Genomic DNA, 21,658 nt, shown 5'->3' with positions numbered 1-21,658 from the left:
CTACAAAAACAAACCCAAAACAATTAAGAAAATGGTAATAGGAACATACATATCAATAATTACCTTAAATGTAAATGGATTAAGTGCTCCAACCAAAAGACAAAGGCTCGCTGAATGGATACAAAAACAAGACCCATATATATGCTGTCTACAAGAGACCCACTTCAGACCTAGGGACACATTCAGACTGAAAGTGAGGGGATGGAAAAAGATATTCCATGCAAATGGAAATCAAAAGAAAGCTGGAGCAGCAATACTCATATCAGATAAAATAGACTTTAAAATAAAGAATGTTACAAGAGAAAAGGAAGAACACTACATAATGATCAAGAGATCAATCCAAGAAGAAGATATAACAATTATAAATATATATGCACCCAACACAGGAGCACCTCAATATATAAGGCAAATGGTACAGCTATAAAAGAGGAAATCGACAGTAACGTAATAATAGAAAGGGATTTTAACACCTCACTTACACCAACGGACAGATCAACCAGACAGAAAATTAATAAGGAAACACAAGCTTTAAATGACACAACAGACCAGATAGATTTAATTGATATTTACAGGACATTCCATCCAAAAACAGCAGATTTCTTCTCAAGTGCACATAGAACATTCTCCAGGATAGATCACATCTTGGGTCACAAATCAAGCCTCAGTAAATTTAAGAAAACTGAAATCATATCAAGCATCTTTCCCGACCACAAAGCTATGAGATTAGAAATCAATTACAGGGGGAAAAACGTAAAAAACGCAAACACACGGAGGCTAAACAATATGTTACTAAATAACCAAGAGATCACTGAAGAAATCAAAGAGGAAAACAGAAAATACCAGGAGACAAATGACAATGAAAACACAGTGATCCAAAACCTATGGGATGCAGCAAAAGCAATTCTAAGAAGGAAGTTTATAGCAATACAATCCTACCTCAAGAAACAAGAAAAATCTCAAACAATCTAACCTTAGACCTAAAGGAACTAGAAAAAGAAGAACAAACAAAACCTAAAGTTAGTAGAAGGAAAGATATCATAAAGATCAGAGCAGAAATAAATGAAATAGAAACAAAGAAATAATAGTTAAGATCAATAAAACTAAAAGCTGGTTCTTTGAAAGGGTAAACAAAATTGATAAACCTTTAGCCAGACTCATCAACAAAAAGAGGGAGAGGACTCAAATCAATAAAATTAGAAATGAAAAAGGAGAAGTTACAACAGACACTGCAGAAATACAAAGCATCATAAGAGACTACTACAAGCAACTCTATGCCAATAAAATGGACAACCTGGAAGCAATGGACAAATGCTTAGAAATGTATCACCTTCCAAGACTGAACCAGGAAGAAACAGAAAATATGAACAGACCAATCACAAGTAATGAAACTGAAACTGTGATTAAAACGCTTCCAACAAACAAAGGTCCAGGACCAGATGGCTTCACAGGTGAATTCTATCAAACATTTAGAGAAAAGCTAACACCCATCCTTCTCAAACCCTTCCAAAAAATTGCAGAGGAAGGAACACTCCCAAACTCATTATGAGGCCACCATCACCCTGATACCAAACCAGACAAAGATACTACAAAAAAAGAAAATTACAGACCAATATCACTGATGAATATAGATGTAAAAATCTTCAACAAAATACTAGCAAACAGAATCCAACAACACATTAAAAGGATCATACACCATGATCAAGTGGGATTTATCCCTGGGATGCAAGGATTCTTCAATATATGCAAATCAATCAATGTGATACACCATATTACCCAACTGAAGGATAAAAACCATATGATCATCTCAATAGATGCAGAAAAAGCTTTTGACAAAATTCAACACCCATTTATGATAAAAACTCTCCAGAATGTGGGCATAGAGGGAGCCTACCTCGACATAATAAAGGCCATACATGACAAACCCACAGCAAACATCATTATCAATGGTGAAAAACTGAAAGCATTTCCTCTAAGATCAGGAACAAGACAAGGATGTCCACTCTCACCACTATTATTCAACATAGCTTTGGAAGTCCCAGCCACGGCAATCAGAGAAGAAAAATAAAAGGAATACAAATTGGAAAAGAAGAAGTAAAACTGTCACTGTTTGCAGATGACATGATACTATACATAGAGAATCCTAAAGATGTCACCAGAAAACTACTAGAGGTAATCAATGAATTTGGTAAAGTTGCAGGATACAAACTTAATGCACAAAGGTCTCCTGCATTGCTATACACGAACAATGAAAAATCTGAAAGAGAAATTAAGGAAACAATCCCATTCCCCACTACAACAAAAAGAATAAAATACCTAGGAATAAACCTACCTAAGGAGGTAAAAGACCTGTACTCAGAAAACTATAAGACACTGATAAAAGAACTCAACGATGACATGAACAGATGGAGAGATACACCATGTTCTTGGATTAGAAAAATCAATACTGTGAAAATGACTCTACTACCCAAAGCAATCTACAGATTCAGTGCAATCCCTATCAAATTACCAATGGCATTTTTTACAGAACTAGAACAAAAAAATCTTAAAATTTGTATAGAGACACAAAAGACCCCAAATAGCCAAAGCAATCTTGAGGGAAAGAAAGGGAGCTGGAGGAATCAGACTCCCTGACTTCAGACTATACTACAAAGCCTACAACAGAAATATAATAGAAATAATACTACAGAAATAATACTACAACAGAAATATAGATCAGTGGAACAGGACAGAAAGCCCAGAGATAAACCCATGCACCTATGGTCAACTAATCTATCACAAAGGAGGCAAGGATATAAAATGGAGAAAAGACAGTCTCTTCAATAAGTGGTGCTGGGAAAACAGGACAGCTACATGTAAAAGAATGAAATTAGAACACTCCCTAACACCATACACAAAAATAAACTCAAAATGGATTAGAGACCTAGGGACTTCCCGGGTGGCGCAGTGGTTAAGAATCTGCCTGCCAATGCAGGGGACATGGGTTTGAGCCCTGGTCCGGGAAGATCCCACATGCCACGGAGTAACTAAGCCCATGCACCACAACTACTGAGTCTGTGCTCTAGAGCCCACGAGCCACAGCTACTGAGCCTGTGTGTCACAACTACTGAAGCCCACATGCCTAGAGCCCATGCTCCACAACAAGAGAAGCCACCGCAATGAGAAGCCTGTGCAATGCAACGAAGAGTGGCCTCCGCTCGCCGTAACTAAAGAAAGCCCATGTGCAGCAGCAAAGACCCAACGCAGCCAAAATAAATAAATAAATAAATAAGTTTATTACCAAAAAAAAAAGTGGATTAAAGACCTAAATGTAAGACGAGATACTATAAAACTCTTAGAGGAAAATATAGGGAGAACACTCTTTGACATAAATCACAGCAAGACCTTTTTTGACTCACCTCCTAGAGTAATGGAAATAGAAACAAAAATAAACAAATGGGACCTAATGAAACTTAAAAGCATTTGCACAGCAAACGAAACTATAAACAAGATGAAATGACAACCCTCAGAATGGGAGAAAATATTTGCAAATGAATTAGCAGACAAAGGATTAATCTCCAAAATATATAAACAGCTCATGCAGCTCAATATTAAAAAAAACAAACAACCCAATCAAAAAGTGAGCAGAAAACCTAAATAGACATTTCTCCAAAGAAAACATACAGGTGGCCACGAAGCACATGAAAAGCTGCTCAACATCGCTAATTATTAGAGAAATGCAAATCAAAACTACAGTGAGGTATCACCTCACACCAGTCAGAATGGGCATCTTCAGAAAATCTACAAACAACAAATGCTGGAGAGGGTGTGGAGAAAAGGGAACCCTCTTGCACTGTTGGTGGGAATGTTAAGTGATACAGCCACTATGGAGAACAGTATGGAGGTTCCTTAAAAAACTAAAAACAGAATTACCATATGACCCAGCAATCCCACTACTAGGCATATACCCTGAGAAAACCATAATTCAAAAAGATACATGCACCCCAATGTTCATTGCAGCACTATTTACAATAGCCAGGTCATGGAAGCAACCTAAATGCCCATCAACAGATGAATGGACAAAGAAGATGTGGTACATATACACAATTATTACTCAGCCATAAAAAGGAACGAAACTGGGTTATTTGCAGAGACATGGATGGACCTAGAGACTGTCATACAGAGTGAAGTAAGTCAGAAATAGAAAAACAAATATCGTGTGTTAATGCATACATGTGGAATCTAGAAAAATGGGACAGATTAAACTGTTTGCAAGGCAGAAATAGAGACACAGATGTAGAGAACATCTACATGTTCTCTACAAGCGGGGGAAGTGGGGGATGAATTGGGAGATGGGATTGACATATATATATGTCAATATGTCAATTGACATATATATATATATACACTAATATGTATAAAATAGATAATTAATTTTAAAAGAAGACCTATTTAAGTAATAGAAAACATGAGGAGATGAAAAAATAAATAACAAACAATGTACATGCCTTAATTTAAAAAAACACCATATTGGGCTTCCCTGGGGAGCAGTGGTTGAGAATCTGCCTGCTAACGCAGGGGACACGGGTTTGAGCCCTGGTCTGGGAGGATCCCACATGCTGCAGAGCAACTGGGCCCATGAGCCACAACTACTGAGCCTGCGCGTCTGGAGCCTGTGCTCCGCAGTAAGAGAGGCCACGACAGTGAGAGGCCCATGTACCGCAAAAAACAAAACAAACAAACAAAAAAAAACAAATAAAAAACAAACAAAAAGAACGTTTCCTTAAATGATTAAAGAAATCAATCTGGGGCTTCCCTGGTGGCGCAGTGGTTAAGAATCCGCCTGCCAATGCAGAGGACACGGGTTCGAGCTCTGGTCTGGGAAGATCCCACATGCTGCGGAGCAACTAAGCCCGTGCGCCACAACTACTGAGCCTGCGCTCTAGAGCCCGTGAGCCACTACAGAGCCCACGTGCCACAACTACTGAAGCCCGCGTGCCTAAAGCCCATGCTCCGCAACAAGAGAAGCCACCGCAATGAGAAGCCCACGCACCGCAAAGAAGAGAAGCCCCCGCTCGCCGCAATCAGAGAAAGCCCACGCACAGCAATGAAGACCCAACGCAGCCAAAAATAAAAAAAAGAGAAATCAATCTGTGTCCTGGAGGAGCACGTGGAGTTGCAGAAAAATGTAACATGGTGTATGCTCAAGGGAGTAACAGGTTATAACCAAGTCCCTAAAGGGACTAATGCTACTGAACTTCAGTGATAAAAAACAGTTATCCCCACAAAAAGCACATCACCCACAATGGCGGAGGCAGGAATCAGACCAGCCTGAGATTTCTCCCTTTGCCACTTAAATACTGAAAGACCCCGAAGTGACGGCCACCAAGCTCCACAGTCTGGCCAGAGCCCATCAGACCCAGCCAAGGTGTCATTCGAGTTCAAAAGCAAGGCACAAACACTTGCAAATGTGAGATGTTATTAGGAGAAGAAAACAGGAATATAGCCAATTAAGACAGGAACCAAAATAAAAGACTCTGTGCTGGGAAAGCTGTACCTGATGGAAGCACTAAATCAATTTACATAGAGAACTGAGCCAAATTATGGTGGAAAGTGTGGTTACAGAAGAGAATGGAAATTACCACGTACAATGAATAGTAAGACTTTTAAAAATGAGAGCCTAATGGACATATATACACCACCAAATGTAAAATAGGTAGCTAGTGGGAAGCAGCGGCATAGCACAGGGAGATCAGCTCGGTGCTTTGTGACCACCTAGAGGGGAGAGATAGGGAGGGTGGGAGGGAGATACAAGAGGGAGGGGATATGGGGATATAAGTATACATATAGCTGATTCATTTTGTTATAAAGCAGAAACTAACACACTATTGTAAAGCAATTATACTCCAATAAAGATGTTAGAAAAAATAAAAAATGAGAGCCTGGGGAAGCAGGGGAGGGATGAGAACGCTGACATCCCTGTCCTTCAGGAGGGGAGTCAATGAACACTGCCAGAACGGAAACACTGTCTTCAAAAGCCACAATTCTGACCTTGTCATGCTTTTAAACATCTCTCCCCTTGACCTTAAATGAACCTTTTAGAAAGTAAGTGCTCGGGGTTTATTTGAAGTTTAACAGTTCTTTCGTTTCACTTCAGCATCTTTCCTTTTATTGAAATCCACTAAAAACAATATTTTTATCATAAACTAGCACTGTCAGACAAGCTGCATTTTTATAAAGCACGTCTATCCTTCTTCATAACTATCCCCGGACTCGTCTAAATGCATTAGAAAGTTGTGTTGGGAATTCTCCGGCGGTCCAGTGGTTAGGACTCAACGCTTTCACTGCCGTGGTCCCAGGTGTAATCCCTGGTCAGGGAACTAATATCCCCAAGCCACGCAGTGTGGCCAAAAAAATACAAAGAAAAAAAAAAAGTTGTCTGGATGATGTGACCCCAGTGTCACTGGAGGTCCCCTTGGGTGCCTAGGATGTGGGGCAAGATATATTTTCTTATCTGTACTTTCCAGTATTAACTGATTATATTGAGCGTGCATCATTTCATCACTTAATGCAAATAGAGAATGATTTGTTCAAAAAAAAAAAAACAGACTGGAAAAACATGCCAAGATGTGAACAGCTGTTAGTAATGGTGGATATGGATGACAATTTTCTTCTTTAAACTTTCCTGTATTTTTTCCAGGAAAAAAAAAAATTCATCCAATGTTGTTCAAGAATGTGAGGTGACAATGAAAGTTTATGGTAATTAGTAAAATGTTAAGAGGAAAAAAACACAACTAGAAACCTCTGTGGAGAGGCACACACGCAGACACAAGACTGATTAGCACCAGATAAAAGGTTATAGGTGATTTCTTTCTCCTCCTTTCTTACCTATTTTCTAATTTCTGAAGGATGAACATTTAGTACTTGTGTAATTAAAAAGACACATCTTGGGTTTTTTTTTAATATACATTATTTTATTTATTTTATTTATTTATTTTTGGCTGCATCGGGTCTTCGTTGCTGCGCGCAGGCTTTCTCTAACTGCGGCACACGGGCTTCTCACTGCAGTGGCTTCTCTTGTTGCAGAGGACAGACTCTAGGCGTACAGGCTTCAGTAGTTGTGTCATGCAGGCTCAGTAGCTGTGGCTCACGGGCTCTAGCGCTCAGGCTCAGTCGTTGTGGTGCACGGGCTTACTTGCTCCGCGGCATGTGGGATCCTCCCGGACCGGGGCACGAACCCGTGTCCCCTGCATCGGCAGGCGGACTCTCAACCACTGCGCCACCAGAGAAGCCCCGGTTTCGTTTTTTAATAGAAGTGGCTTCTCAGGGTGCAACGATTCCCAGCCCCAGAGGAGCTGGAGTGACGAGGCGGAGTATTGGACAGTGCATGCAGGAGGAACTGAAGCTCAGCTGGAGAGGATGCGAAGGTGATTTCTAAATTCCCGTAGGGCTCAGCAGTCCAGTGATTCAGTGCACACGTGGAACAAGGGTGAAGGCTGGCATAAGACAGACCCAGCCCCAGACGCCTCCCCTGCCCTGTTACGGTATATGCACACGCCCCAGACTCGTGTGTTATGTCAGACACAAGATGAAGAAAACAGCTGGATTCACAGCCCCCTGGACCAACACGCCACTCGAAAGCCTGGATGCCCAAGCTTAGAGCCTCTACATGCTTCCAATGGTTGGAAAAGAAAAACAAAAAAAGAAAGGAAGAACAAAGAGCTCATGGCAGCAGATGAGGTTCTAGAAGGAGTTACCTTCTAGCGTCACGACCATGCAGATACTCATGCCCAGACCTCAAGGTGGGGAACACTCCACCTGGAACAAAACTCACCCGTGGCCATGGCCCAGTAAACGTCCGATCCACTCAGTAACTCACCACATGCTATGGGAGAATACACCTGGGAGCCGGGGACCTGGAGGAGAATTCGAAACGGAGCGACCCGGGCGTTGGAATCCAGCACCGCGTCCAGGGCCCCCACCAGGCGACCTTCAAGAGACAAGAGGACAACACACATGTGAGCACAGGAACAGACAGGCCAGCAGCCCACGTGCAGCCACCCGCTCCCCGCGCACGTGCCCTGCCTCTAGGCTCGACCCCGGGCAGCAGGCCTGGTGTCCAGCTCGCGAAGCTCGGAGATCTAGCTGCCTTGTCCCGTTTCAGAACATCTGGAACAGAGGCCGGCATTTGCGGCCACTCAGCGCAGATTTGCAGAATCAATGAGTGAGTGAACAAGGGGCCCCCGAAAAGCCACCCAAGCGAGCTGAGTCTTTGGTTCCCCCAGCGGCACGGTACAGGAGGCCACAGCATGCAGTAAATAAAGGCTAGGGATCCAGAGGCTGACGGCCTGACTTGAATTGTGGCTCCACTACCTTCCAGCTGTGTGACCTTGGGCAAGGTGTTTAACTTCTCTGTGCCCCAGTTTCCCCATTTGTAAAATGGACTAACCACAGTGTATCTTCCTCACAAGGTAACTGTGAGAATTAAACCAGTTAATGTATGCAGCATTCAGAGGGCTCAGACTATCACCTGGCCATGAGAAGTATTACCTAAATGTTGCCTATTATTATTATTATTATTATATCATCATCGCAAAGGTGGAAGAATAATCCAGCAAGGAACTGTGAGAAGCAAATAAGAAAACATACCGAGGGACTTCCCAGGTGGTGCAGTGGCTAAGACTCCACGTTCCCAGTGCAGGGGGCCCAGGTTCCATCCCTGGTCAGGGAACTAGATCCCGCATGCATGCTGCAACTAAGAGTCTGCATGCTGCAACTAAGGAGCCTGCCTGCTACAACAAAGACCTGGCACAGCCAAATAAATAAATAAAATTAATATTAAAAAAAAAAAAAAAAGAGGGCTTCCCTGGTGGCGCAGTGGTTGAGAGTCTGCCTGCCGATGCAGGGGACACGGGTTTGTGTCCCGGTCCGGGAAGATCCCACATGCCGCGGAGCGGCTGGGCCCGTGAGCCATGGCCACTGGGCCTGCGCATCCGGAGCCTGTGCTCCGCAACGGGAGAGGCCACAACAGTGAGAGGCCGGCGTACCGCAAAAAAAAAAAAAAAAACAACAAAAGAAAACATATCGAAGTCCTTCACACACCATGAAGCACACAACACAAAAGTTTACCATCCTGTTGTCATGAAAAGCACCATGAATCAACAGCAGAGGGAAAAAATGACAACACCTGCTCCTGCCCCATCTTCTACTGCCTAGAACTCAAGACGGTTGAGAGGATTAAGACCCTCTAATTCTTACGTAACAGGCCCTGAGGAAGGGCCACAAGTTTCTGCAGAATGTCCCATAGTTTGGTTTTGTCTGATGCTTCATCATAATTAGAGCATAATTAGATTCAGGTTATTTTGCAATGAGTCACAGAAGTGGTGTTGTATCCCTTTTACCCCATCCTATCAGGTGCCAGGAGATTTTGTTTTGTCCCATTACTGGTAACACTCCTTTGACCAGTGGATGAAGGGTGTCTGCCAAGCTTCCGTCTGTGCGGTGTCTCCTTTCTCTTTGTCATTAACAAGCACTCCGTGGAGAATTACTTTGAAACTCTGTTCCTCATTAACTTTTCAACTTATTCTTTTAGCCCTATCAGTCTGGGTTCACCTTTTCCTACTTTATCCAACGGGTTTGAGGCAGGAGGGAAGGGGGCAGGGCACAACCCTTAAAGAATGACACAACCCTTGAGAAAAACTGGATACGACACAAACTGGTTGCTACCACTGTCCCCTTCCTGGCAGATGCCCCCCTCATCCTATCCAGGCTCTGACTGCCCACGCACCCCACCCCTACACTCACCGCGATCTGTCCCACTTAATGGCTTTAGGGGAAGAGGGGAGAAAGGGTGTGTGGGTTTTTAGAGCAATTATTCCTTAGGCTGCCCACAATCTTTGCCTCCTTGCTGGCTGGCTGCTGCCTTACAGAAAACCGAGAGGCCTGAAAGCTCTCTGCTTTAATGTAGAGTGTAAGCAGCAGCTTGGGGGCTCTGATAAAACACACCGGGGGGGGGGCAGAGCGTGGGGTTAGGGTTGCACTTGTGTAAGACAGACGAAACACGTTTGCCTATCAAAACAGGGGGTGTAACAAGGAGGCTGACGGAGACTAGAAAAGGACTAAAGACCCTCACCCACCCCACACATGTACACCTGGCACTCCCACCGGGACTCAGAGCTCCGTTTGGTAAAACCCTGAGCAACCAAAGACGGAAGTGGGCAGGCTGGCCAGTAACTCAGAGCAGAAGCAGTCTTTTTTTTTTTTTTTTTACTTTTACTGAAGTATAGTTGATTTATTATGTTGTGTTAATTTCTGCTGTACAGCAAAGTGATTCGGTTTATATATATATATATATATATATAATATATTCTTTTTCATATTCTTTTCCATGATGGTTTATCACAGGATACTGAGTATAGTTCCCTGTGCTTACAGTAGGACCCTGTTGTTTATCCAGCCTATATATACTAGTTTGCATCTGCCAGTCCTCCCCGTCCCACCCTCCCCCTTGGCAACCACAAGTCTGTTCTCTATGTCTATGAGTTTGCTTCTGTTACATAGATATGTTTATTCAGATTCCACATGTAAGTGACATCATATGGTATTTGTCTTTCTCTTTCTGACCTACTTTACTTAGTACTGATGCCAAAAACCTGGCCTCTGTGCACTGGTGCTGAATCGAATCTCAGAGACAGAGTTTTGGGTGAAGTAGAAAAGAATAGCTTTATTGCTTTGCCAGCCAAAGGGGGATACAGCGAGCTCGTGCCCCTTGAAGACTTCAGGTGGTAAAATTGTACATTACCACAATATCAACAGGCTCTAGTGTGACAGCAGATGACATCTGAAAGAACAGCAAGACCCCATCTGGGGAGGAGCCCAAAGACAAAAGAGGTCAAAACCAGGACACCTGAGGAACCTGAAACCTGAGGCACCTACTGCTGTAGCTATAGGCACCTACAGCAAACCTTAAACACAGCCCAAGTCATAGTAAGAATAACATACAATTCACAATAAAGAACCACTCTTCAGTTCTTACTACCCGACACATCATGTCTGGCTTTCAACAAAGAATACTGAAAGGCAAGAAAAAACATGATCTGAAGAGCTAGCAAGCATCAGAATGGGCATCATACATGGCACAGATCTTGGAATTATCACACAAGGAATTTAAAATAACTGTGATTAATAGGTTAAGGGCTCCAATGCAAAGGCAGACAATATGCAAGAACAGATACCTAATGTAGCAGAGAAATGGAGACCCTAAGAACTAGTCAAAAAGAAGTGCTAGAAAGCAAAAACACACTAAAAGAATGAAGACTGTGTTTGGTGGGCTCATCAGTAGACTGGACACAGCCAAGATGAGCTTGAAGACAAGTAAATAGAAATCTCCCAAACTGAAATACAAAGAGGAAAAAAAGATGAAAAGACAAAAAAGAGCATCTCAGAACTGTGGAGCAACTTTAAAAGGTTTAAGATATACATAAACGGAATACCAGAAGAAGAAAGAGAAAATTGTTTGAAGTTATAATGGCTGAGAATTTCCTAGAACTAATTACAGACACCAAGATAATTACAAATACAGGAAGCTCAGACAACATCTAACAGGTTAAATACCAAAAAATACACGCGTAGGCATATCATATTCAAATTGCAGAAACCAAAGACAAAGGGAAAATCAGAATGGAAAAAAACAGCTTACCCGTAGAGGAACGAAGAATTACAGCAGACTTCTTGTTAAAAACCATACAAGCAAGAGTGTGGAATGAAATATTTAAAGCATTGAAAGAAAAAAACACCAGCCTAGAATTCTATACCCAGTGAAACTATTCATCAAAAGTAAAGGAGAGGGCTTCCCTGGTGGCGCAGTGGTTGAGAGTCCGCCTGCCGATGCAGGGGACAGGGGTTCGTGCCCCGGTCCGGGAGGATCCCACGTGCCGCGGAGCGGCTGGGCCCGTGGGCCATGGCAGCTGGGCCTGCGCGTCCGGAGCCTGTGCTCCGCGACGGGAGAGGCCACAGCAGTGAGAGGCCCGCGTACCAAAAAAAAAAAAAAAAAAAAAAAGTAAAGGAGAAATAAATAATTTTTTAAGCAAACAAAAACTGAAAGAATACATTTCCAGTAGACCAAACCGGTAATAAATGTTAAAAGAAGTTCTTCAGAGAGAAATAAAAATGATATGTCAGAACTAAGGCCTTCATAAAGAAAGCAAGTGGTGTGCTGGAGAAGAAAAAAAAGCAAACTAAAATATTTTCTTTTTCTTATTTGTAATTGATCTAAAAGATAACTGTTAAAGTAATAATAGTGAAAATGCACTGGGTGATCACAGCACATGGAAGAAGTGAATAGCAGCAATGTCAAAGGATCAGAGGGAAGACTTGAAAACACAGTTATAAGACAGTGTTATTTGAAGGCAGACTTAGATTAGTTTGAAATGTATATTGCAAACTCTAGGGCAACTCCTACAAAATTTTTTTAAAGAAGTATAACTGATATCCTAAGAGGAGAGAAAATGGAATCATAAAATATTCCATTGAAACCAAACAAGGCAGAGACTTTTTTTAATGTAATGAAAACAAATATGGTGGGTATTAATCCAACTACAGTTCACCCTTGAACAACACAGATGTGAACTGCACAGGTCCACATAACACATGAATATTTTTCAATAGTGCATACTACAGTGCTACATGAGCCACGGTTGTTGAATCGCTGGTTGGTCGAATCCACGGATACGGAGGAACCACAGACCTGGAGGAATCATGGTATTTGGAGCGCTAGCTATAAGTTATACACAGATTTCTGACTGCATAGAGGGTCGGGACCCCTAACCCCTGCAGTGTTCAAGGGTCAACTGTATATTATGATCACTTTCAATGTGAATGGTCTGAACACACTATGAAAAGACTGAGATTTCAGAGTGGATTAAAAAAAATTTCTTTTAAATCTCAGTTGTATGCTGTCCCCAAGAAACCCACTTTATTAAGAGTCAGATTAAAGGAAAAGGGATTGGGGGAGGAGGGGGAGACACAGTAAAGAAATGGAGGGCTTCCCTGGTGGCACAGTGGTTGAGAGTCAGCCTGCCGACGCAGGGGACACGGGTTCGTGCCCCGTCTGGAAGGATCCCACATGCCGCAGAGCGGCTGGGCCCGTGAGCCATGGCCGCTGAGCCTGCACGTCCGGAGCCGCAACGGGAGAGGGGCAGCAACAGTGAGAGGCCCGCGTACCGCAAAAAAAAAAAAAAAAAAAGAAATGGAGAAAGATATACCATGCTAACATTAATGAAAAGAAAGATGGAGTAGCTATATTAATTTTCAGACAGAGTAGACTTCAGAACAAGAAAAATAAAGGGGGGCATTACATAATGATAAAGGGGTAAACTGTGCAAGAAGACGTAGCAATCCTTGTGTGCATCTAACAGAGCATCAAAATACATGTAGCAAAAACTGATAGAACTGTAAGGAGAAATAGACTAATATACTACTATAGTTGGGGATTTCAATACCCACCTTGCAGTAACTGATAGATCAAGCAGGTAGAAACTCAGTAAGGATCCAGCAACTGGATCTAAATGACATGGATAGAACATTCCATTCAACCACAACAGAATACACGTTCTTCAAGCTTGCATGGAATATTCACCAAGGTAGAACATAGTCTGGGCCATAAAACATACCTTGACAAATTTAAACAGAATATAAAATCACATAAAGTGCATTCTCAAATTACAGTGGAATTAAACTAGAAATCAGTAACAGAAAGATAGCTGGAAAATCCGCGAATATATGGAGATTAAACACACTTGCAAGTAACACATGGGTCAAAGAAGAGGTCTTACGCTTTCAAATATTTGAACTAAATAAAAATGAAAACACAACTTAGGAAAAATGTACAATGTAGCAAAAGCAGTGCTTAGAGAGAAATTTATAGCAGTAAATGCATAAATTAGAAATGAGGAAAAAACTGAAAATCAATCATCTAAGCTCCTCCTTTAGGAAACTACAGAAGGAAGAGCAACATGATCCTAAAGAAAGCAGAAGAAAATAATAAAAATTGAGCAAAAAAACCCAACAAAATTCAAAATAAAAAAACAACAGCAAAAAATCAATAAAGCCAAAATCTGATTCTTTGAAAAGATCAATAAAAGTGATAAGCCTCTAGCTGGTCTAAGGAAGGAAAAAGGAGGGAAGATATCAATACAAATTACCAATATCAGAAATGAAAGAGGTTGTCACCACTGGTCCCTTTGATATTAAAAGGATACTAAAGGAATACCATGAACAGCTCTATACTCACAAATCTGACAACTTACATGAAATGTACCAATTCCTTGAAAGACACAAGTTATCAAAACTCACACAAAGAGAACTAAATCATTTGAATAGGCCTATATTTATTAAAGAAATTGAATCAATAATTTAAAACCTGCCCAATAAAAGTAAATACCAGGTCCAGATGGTTTCACTGGTGAATCTACTAAATGTTAAGGAAGACGTGATAATAATCCTTCACAATCTCTTTCAAAAAAACAAAAGCAGAGGGAACACTCCCCGCCTCATTCTCTGAGGCCAGCATTATCCTAATACCAAAATCAGATAAAGATTTTACAATAAAGGAAAACTACAGACCAGAATCTCCCATGCAAAAATCCTCAAAAAAAATTAGCAAATCAAATCCAACAATGTATGAAGAGAATTAGGTGCCATAAACAAGTGGGACTTAATCCAGGTATACAAGGCTGGTTCAACATTTGCAAATCAATCAGTGTAATACACCACGTCAACCAACTAAAGAAGAAAAATCATATGATCATAACAATCGATGCAGAAAAAGATTTGACAAAAATCCAACATCCATTCACGGTTAAAATCAAACCAACCATCTTTGGGCAAACTAGGAATCAAGAACCTCTTTCGTGTGATAAGGAGTATCTACAAAACACCTACAACTAACACCATAATGGTGAGAAACTGGATGCTTTCCTGCAAAGATGAGGAACGAGGCAAGGATGTCTCCTCTCACTACTCCTACTCAACATCATACTAAAAGTTGTAGCTACTGTAATAAGACAAGAAGAGTAAATAAAAGGTATACAGATAGGGAAGGAAGAAATGAAACTATCTTTGCTCACAGATGACATGCTTGTTTTTATAGAAAAATCCCAAAGAATCAATAAACAGACAAACAAACAAAAACTTACAGAATAAGCAAATATAGAAAGGCTGCAGGACAGAAGGTTAATATGACAAGTGCTTTCCTAAATACCAGCAATGAACAACTGGAATTTTAAAAATGGAAATACCACTGACAATAGCAAAAGGTGTTTTTATTAGGTAGAAATCTAACAAAATATGCACAGGATCTATATGCAGAAAACTACAAAACTCGATGAAAGAATTCAAAGAAGATCTAAACAAATGGAGAGATAGTCCACGTTCATGGATTGAAAGATTCAATACTGTTAAGATGTCAATTCATCCAAACCTGATCTACAGATTCAGTGCAATACAATAAAAATCCTGGCAAGCTATTTTGTCGATATTGACAAATCGATTATAAAGTTTACTTGAAAAGGCAAAGACCTAGAAGAGCCAATAACAATACTGAAGAAGAAGAAAGTTGGAGGACTCATGCTATACAATTTCAAGACTTAACTACAAAGCTACAGTAATCAAGACAATGTGGTATTGGCAAATAGGATACACAGGTTAATGGAAAAGAATCAGATCATATCTCAGAAATATATCCTACAAATACAGTCAACTGATCTTTGACAAAGGAGCAAAGGTATTCAGTGAAGGATAGTCTTTTCAACAAATGGTTCTGGAATAATTGGACATCCATATGGAAAAAATTAATTAACCTAAGACATCGACCTTCCACCTTTCAAATATTAACCCAAAATGAATCACATACCAAGTGCTGACAAGGATGCCAGCAACAGGAGCTCATTCATTGCTGATGGGAATGCTGATGGTACAGCCACTGTGGAAGACAGTTTGGTAGTTCTTGCTGAGCTAAACATATAGTCTTACACCATCCAGAAATCACACTCTTAAGTATTCATCCAACTGTTTTGAAAATTCATGTCCACACAAAAACCTGCATACAAATATTTATAGAAGCTGTATTCATAACTGCCCCAAGCTGGAGGCAACCAAGCTGTCCTTCAACAGGTGAATGGATAATCAAACTGTGGTACATTATTCAATGGAGTATTATTCAGTGATAAAAAGAAGCAAACTATCAAGCCATGAAAATGGGAGAGAGAACTTAAATGCATATTGCTAAGTGAAAGAAGCCCTCCTGAAAAGACTGCATTCTGTATGATTCCAACCATTCTGGCAAAATGAAAAGGGAAAACTACAGCAAGGGTAGAAAAATCAGCAATTGCCAAGAAGAAGCTGAATTAGGCAAACATAGGGGAATTTTAGGGTGATGAAACTGCTCTGTATGATACTGTAATTGTGTATACGTGACACTATGGCTTTGTCAAAATCCACAGATGTTTCCAGCATAAAGAGTGAAACTTAATGTCTGCAAATTTTGGAAAAAAAAAATCATTTAGGAGGTCCGGGGGTTCCCGAGTGAATGCAGAATATGACCAAAAAAAATCTAACTGTATTACAAATGTATGAAACAAGGGAGCGAAGGCAGTAAAGGGAAACGGTGTTGATTTAAGTAACTTTGGAAATGAACAGTCTTTAGGAAGTAAGGCCAAAGGAACATACATAAGTTCTGTACTCCATGGAGTCTGGTATACTAGAAATGAGCAAATAAGAAAAAGGATGATGGAAGGTGTAAGCCAGGCTCCTAACTGGAGTGGGAGTTTACAGATAGGGAAGAATAATCTATACAGTAATGAATCAGAGTCAAAGGCACAGGTATAAACTGATGTTTAGTTTACTATAGATACAAATGGCTACATATAGAGACACTTACTGATGTGTATATATACAAGGGTAATATATATAAGTCCTTTCTCTGTCAGCTGAGAGGGCCCAGACGCCATGAGCACACCCAGATCTTGGTTTCTAATACCAACCTCCAGAAAAAGGGGATTAGTGCTCTTTGGAAAAATGGTTGATTCCAGGACTGGAGCAGGAAATATACAAGATGATCCTGGAGCATCTTGTAGTGGCTGAAACATAAGAAAGTGCTCCAAAAAAAAAAACAAAAAAAGTCCCACAGTATGGGAAGTGGAGGGAGTATAACTTTTCAGTGGAGAAACCTGACAAGCACCACCTTGGCCAGGTGATCAAGGTCAACATGTCATAAATCACGCTAACAGCATGCACTCTTGATATGATGCAATAAGAGTAGTATTTTATCCCTGTTCTTCCTCCCAAACACCCTTAACCCCACTCTAATCATGAGGAAAACTTCAAATTCCAATTAAGGAACATTCTACAAAATACCTGGCCAGTACTCCTCAAAACTGTCATGGTCATTTCAAAACAAGGAAAGTCTGAGAAACTGTCACAGCCCAAATGACAACTAAAGGTTAACATAGTATCCTGAATGGGATTCTGGAGCAGAAAAAGACCAAGGAAATCTGAACAAAAGATGGACTTTGGTTAATAATCATATTAGTGTTCTACTGCTGCTGTGACAAGTTACCACATAGTAGCTTAACATAAAACAAACGTATTATCTCACAGTTCTGTAGATCAGAAGTCTGATACGGATCTCACTGAGCGTTAATCAAGGTGTCAACACATGCGCTCCTTCCTGGAGGCTCTGGGTGAGAGTCCATTTGCCTGCCGCGTCCAGCTTTAAGAAACCACTCCCTTTACGTGGCTCATGGCCCCTGCTCTCATCTAAAGCCAGAAACACCAGGATGAGTTCCCCACGCTGCCATCTCTCTGGTTCTCTCTTCAGAGTCCCTCTTCCAGTTTTAACAACCCTTGTGATTCCATTGCACCCACCTGGATAATCTCCCTGGTTTAAGGTCCACTGATGAGCAACCGTAATTCCACCTGTGCTCTTAACCCCCTTTGCCGTGTAACCTAACATAGTCCCAGGTTTCAGTCATTATTATGCCTATCACGGTAACTGATCAGTATCAGTTGGTTAATTGCAAGGGTAGTACATGTATTTCCTTACTAACATACTAACATGTCCATAATAGGACACACTGGGTGAGGGTAGATGAGAACTCGCTCTACTATCTTCCCAATTTTTCTCTAAACCTAAAACTGTTCTAAAAATAAAGCTTATTAAAAAGAAAAGGACAAGGAGAGTCAGCCCAGTCAGTGCCCACCTGCAGACAAGTGTGTGGGGTGGGGGGGTGACCCCCCTGTCTGTGCAAATGCAAACTCTCCTGCAGGAACCCCAGGAGGGGGCAGGGGCACTGAATGGGGGAGGGGAGGGGTAAGCCAGAGCACTCAGGGCGGAACCAAAAGCAGCACAGAGACAAAAGAAATAAGGAGAGGAGAGGCCAGGACCGCAGAGAAGATGCAAAGCTGGGAGGAAGGGCAGCGAGAGTTCTCAGCAGGAACACCAAAGTGAGAAGTGAAAACTCCGGAAGAGAAAATTATCCTTCAACTCCCGTTGTTGCACAGGTGCAATAAAGAGGTTAACGTGGCAAAGAAATCCTTCAAAGTTATTAGAAAATAGAGTAAAATGTCTGCAAATTTCAAATGGGTCAAAGACAAAAACACATACCCATAAACAGAGCAAATATACGGGGCAGTGTTTAGGCGCGGCTCCTAACGGCAGGGTACACAGCCCTGTTTGTTCCGCCCTTTTATAAAGAAGCTGAAGAGGACTCACGTGGACGCCTTTTACGCAATACCTATTAGCCAGGCGCAGGCTCATTAAAAATATATACACAGGGAAGTTGTACAGTACTGTGTCTGTTTTCTCGTGAATCGTCACAAAATCCTCACAGAAATGCACCGTCACCCACAAAGCTGCACCTCTACCTGCATTCACACTGAACGCAGAGCTGTCCCCGTTCCTCCAGAAACAGCCCCCCAAAGGCAGGGCAGCGGGCGTGGAGTTTTCTGGTTTCCCTGCCGAGGTAGCTCCATATGGCTTGTCTGGCGCTCCAGGGAAACCCTCCTGGTGCCCCGGGAGCGCAACACTCCTATTTTTAACCGATTAGAATAACAACTCAGGCTGAGATAGCTGTCGAGTGACATGTTTTATAATTAGGGCCCGAAGAGGGACCTAGGAATAATTTGCTCCTAAGAGAGAAAGCTGTCATTCTTTCATCCTGGCTGCATTTCATGCATGTGGATGGAACCAAATTTAAGATGAAATGACAGCTGCTGACCTGGGAACAAGCGAGGATGCTAGAAGAAGCCTTCCCACTGTAACCGAGCGGGACCCTATGGGGCCTTCCTGGGACAGGCCCCCCGCCCCCATATACTCTGCTTCAGCTCCTCTCTGAAGTACCTAGATAACAGCATCTGATGCACATTTCCTAAGCTGTTTTGCAGATGTGAAACCCACCTCTCCCACCAAATGGGAGATGTTAACTACTTGATGACCCTGAGCACACAGCCCCAGGCCTCCTGGAGCCTAAAGACTGATCATGTGAACCCCTGTCACTCCACCCACTTACCCAACATCAGCCGGGAGAATTGTGCACAAGCTGATCACACACCCTGTGACACCCCTCCCTCACCTGGCTTTTAAAAATGCTTGGCAGAAACCCTTCAGGGAGGTCCGGGCTTTTCAGGGCGTGAGCCACCCATCTCCTTGCACGGCCCTGCAATAAACCTTTCTCTGCTCCAAACTCTGACATTTTGGTATGTTTGGCCTCTCCGTGCGTTGGATACACAAACTTGCGCTAACACCACTGCCTCCTGGCTCTTATAACCTCTATGCTGGGCCTGGAAACTCACCACGGGCAGCAGTGACAGCTGTTCAGTCTTAGTAATAGCACCAGAGTGTAATGAAACCCATTTTGAAAACCAGCAACACCCATCCCCCACGAAAAGCATTTTAATGGAAGTCAGTAAACCAGAAAGCCTGAAGTCTTTTTTTTCCCTCCTGCATTAAAGAAAGCAGGTCCTCCTAATGGCCTTGGGCTTGGAAACAGTATACCTAAGCAGCCTCATGACAAAAACTTCTGCTTCTCCAGTAAAGGCCTTCTCATCACAGCTCACACGCATCAGTGTGACAGTGCATTCACAGGCACCAGCTCAGCATCATAAACCCCAACGGGGAAACCAGTTTGGGCTACATCTCTGTCTTCATGTCAGGGCTGTGTGGTTCGGCTATTGTCTCTGTTTTGGAGGCTTAGGGGGAAAAGCAAATAAAGGACCAGAATAAATGCGAAACTTTTAGTTGTGAAAAGTAACAAATAACCAAAAAGGATCACATAAAGTCCTTTCTACTGACTATCAAAGAGAGAAGATAAAGGTTAGGGTATTTGCATTCTCAACATGAGAATGTTGACAATTCCCCTATTCAAAATACATAAAATTCATAACCCGAATTACTAAATTGCGAGTTCCTTTTCACAAAGAATTTGATAGAATTCGATATATCTTTTCGTGGGATTCCCTTATGAGTCCCACACATCTCCACCAAACCAGGAGCTGCCTGTGCTATTTTCAGAGAACGCAGCAGCTTGGTGGGCAAAGTCACAGGGTAACCAGTCACGCAGAGGGTAACACGGGCAGCCATGTGCCCATCACGGCGGCAGGACGAGCATGCCGAGTCCACAACACGGGCCCACGAGCAAGTGACGGTCCAGAGACGAGGGCTCCAAGGGCCTCGCAAAAGAGGGATTCCAGGGACGTCCCTGGCGGTCCAGGGGTTAGGACTCCTCACTTCCACTGCAGGGAGCCTGGGTTCGATCCCTGGTGGGGGAACTAAGATCCCACATGCCACATTACGTGGCCAAAAAATAAATTAAAAATAACAAAAAAAAGAAAAAGGGAGAGAGAAGGATTCCAGCCCCGTTCTCGAGAACAGGAGAGGCAGCCACCCAGCCCTCACCTGCTCACTGTGTCCCAGATACATGGGAACAAGGACAGCCACACAATGACCCCTGGTTTCTCAGGAAACCAAGAGACAGCAGACAGAGCGTACAGCTGCTAGCTCTGATCAGCCAGGGGGACTCGCACTGCCAGACTGGCTGTCCTGTTCACGCTGGAATTAAAGGAGAGATTTTTTTTTTTTTGTCTTCAGTCCAAAACTGTGAAAATTCTTTATTGGGTACAGAGTTTCAGTTTTCTAAGATGCAAAGAGCTCTAGAGATGGGCAGTGGTGATGGTTGCATAACAATGTGAATGTACTTAACACCACTGAACTGTACACTTAAGAACAGTTAAGGCGGTCGATTTTATGTTATGTGTTTTTTACCACAATTTTCTTTAAACTGTGAAAATTCTAATGGTCAGAAATTTCTGCAGTTGGGCTCCTAAGTAAGTACAAAAACTTTTCCTAACCCCATCCCCCAACTGACTAATCATAAATGCATCTGAACATAAATGTCCACGCTGCTGAACCCTGGCACGTTCTTCTAGAAGCTCCATAAATAACCCTTGGATGGGGACCAAGCCGTCTGCTTTGGCTCACACTTAACGTACGGATCCTGCCATCGTGAACCTCCAAGCAGGGTGACGAAATACTCAAAATATGTGACAGCAAGAATCCTGCACTGAAACGCCATCGTGACAGCCAGTTCCAAAACAGGGGCTGCCCTGCCTTACAGACACGTGTTCCTGT

The 21,658-nt window shown here is 42.3% G+C and overlaps 1 protein-coding gene across 10 annotated transcripts in view; it reads right to left on the bottom strand.

Annotated features, from left to right (window-relative positions):
* Positions 1 to 21,658, bottom strand: part of TBC1D8 (TBC1 domain family member 8) — a 121,804-nt gene that overhangs the window by 73,077 nt on the left and 27,069 nt on the right. For 6 of the 10 annotated variants that reach the window (XR_010934331.1, XM_067704137.1, XM_067704142.1 and 3 more), the window contains exon 2: positions 7,811 to 7,966. The exons of 1 other annotated variant lie outside the window; for it this stretch is intronic. Coding sequence is in view for 8 of the 9 variants with exons in the window: in XM_067704137.1 (XP_067560238.1) it covers positions 7,811 to 7,966 (156 nt within the window). In the remaining variant the exon portion in view is untranslated. Of the gene's footprint in view, positions 1 to 7,810; positions 7,967 to 15,886; positions 16,331 to 21,658 lie in introns of those variants that run through there. 3 more of the 10 variants (XM_067704139.1, XM_067704141.1, XM_067704138.1) reach the window with 2 other exon arrangements.

This window comes from Pseudorca crassidens, chromosome 14 (genome assembly GCF_039906515.1).
Source record: "Pseudorca crassidens isolate mPseCra1 chromosome 14, mPseCra1.hap1, whole genome shotgun sequence".
Taxonomy (NCBI): domain Eukaryota; kingdom Metazoa; phylum Chordata; class Mammalia; order Artiodactyla; family Delphinidae; genus Pseudorca; species Pseudorca crassidens.
This window is presented reverse-complemented; position numbering and strand designations above follow the sequence as displayed.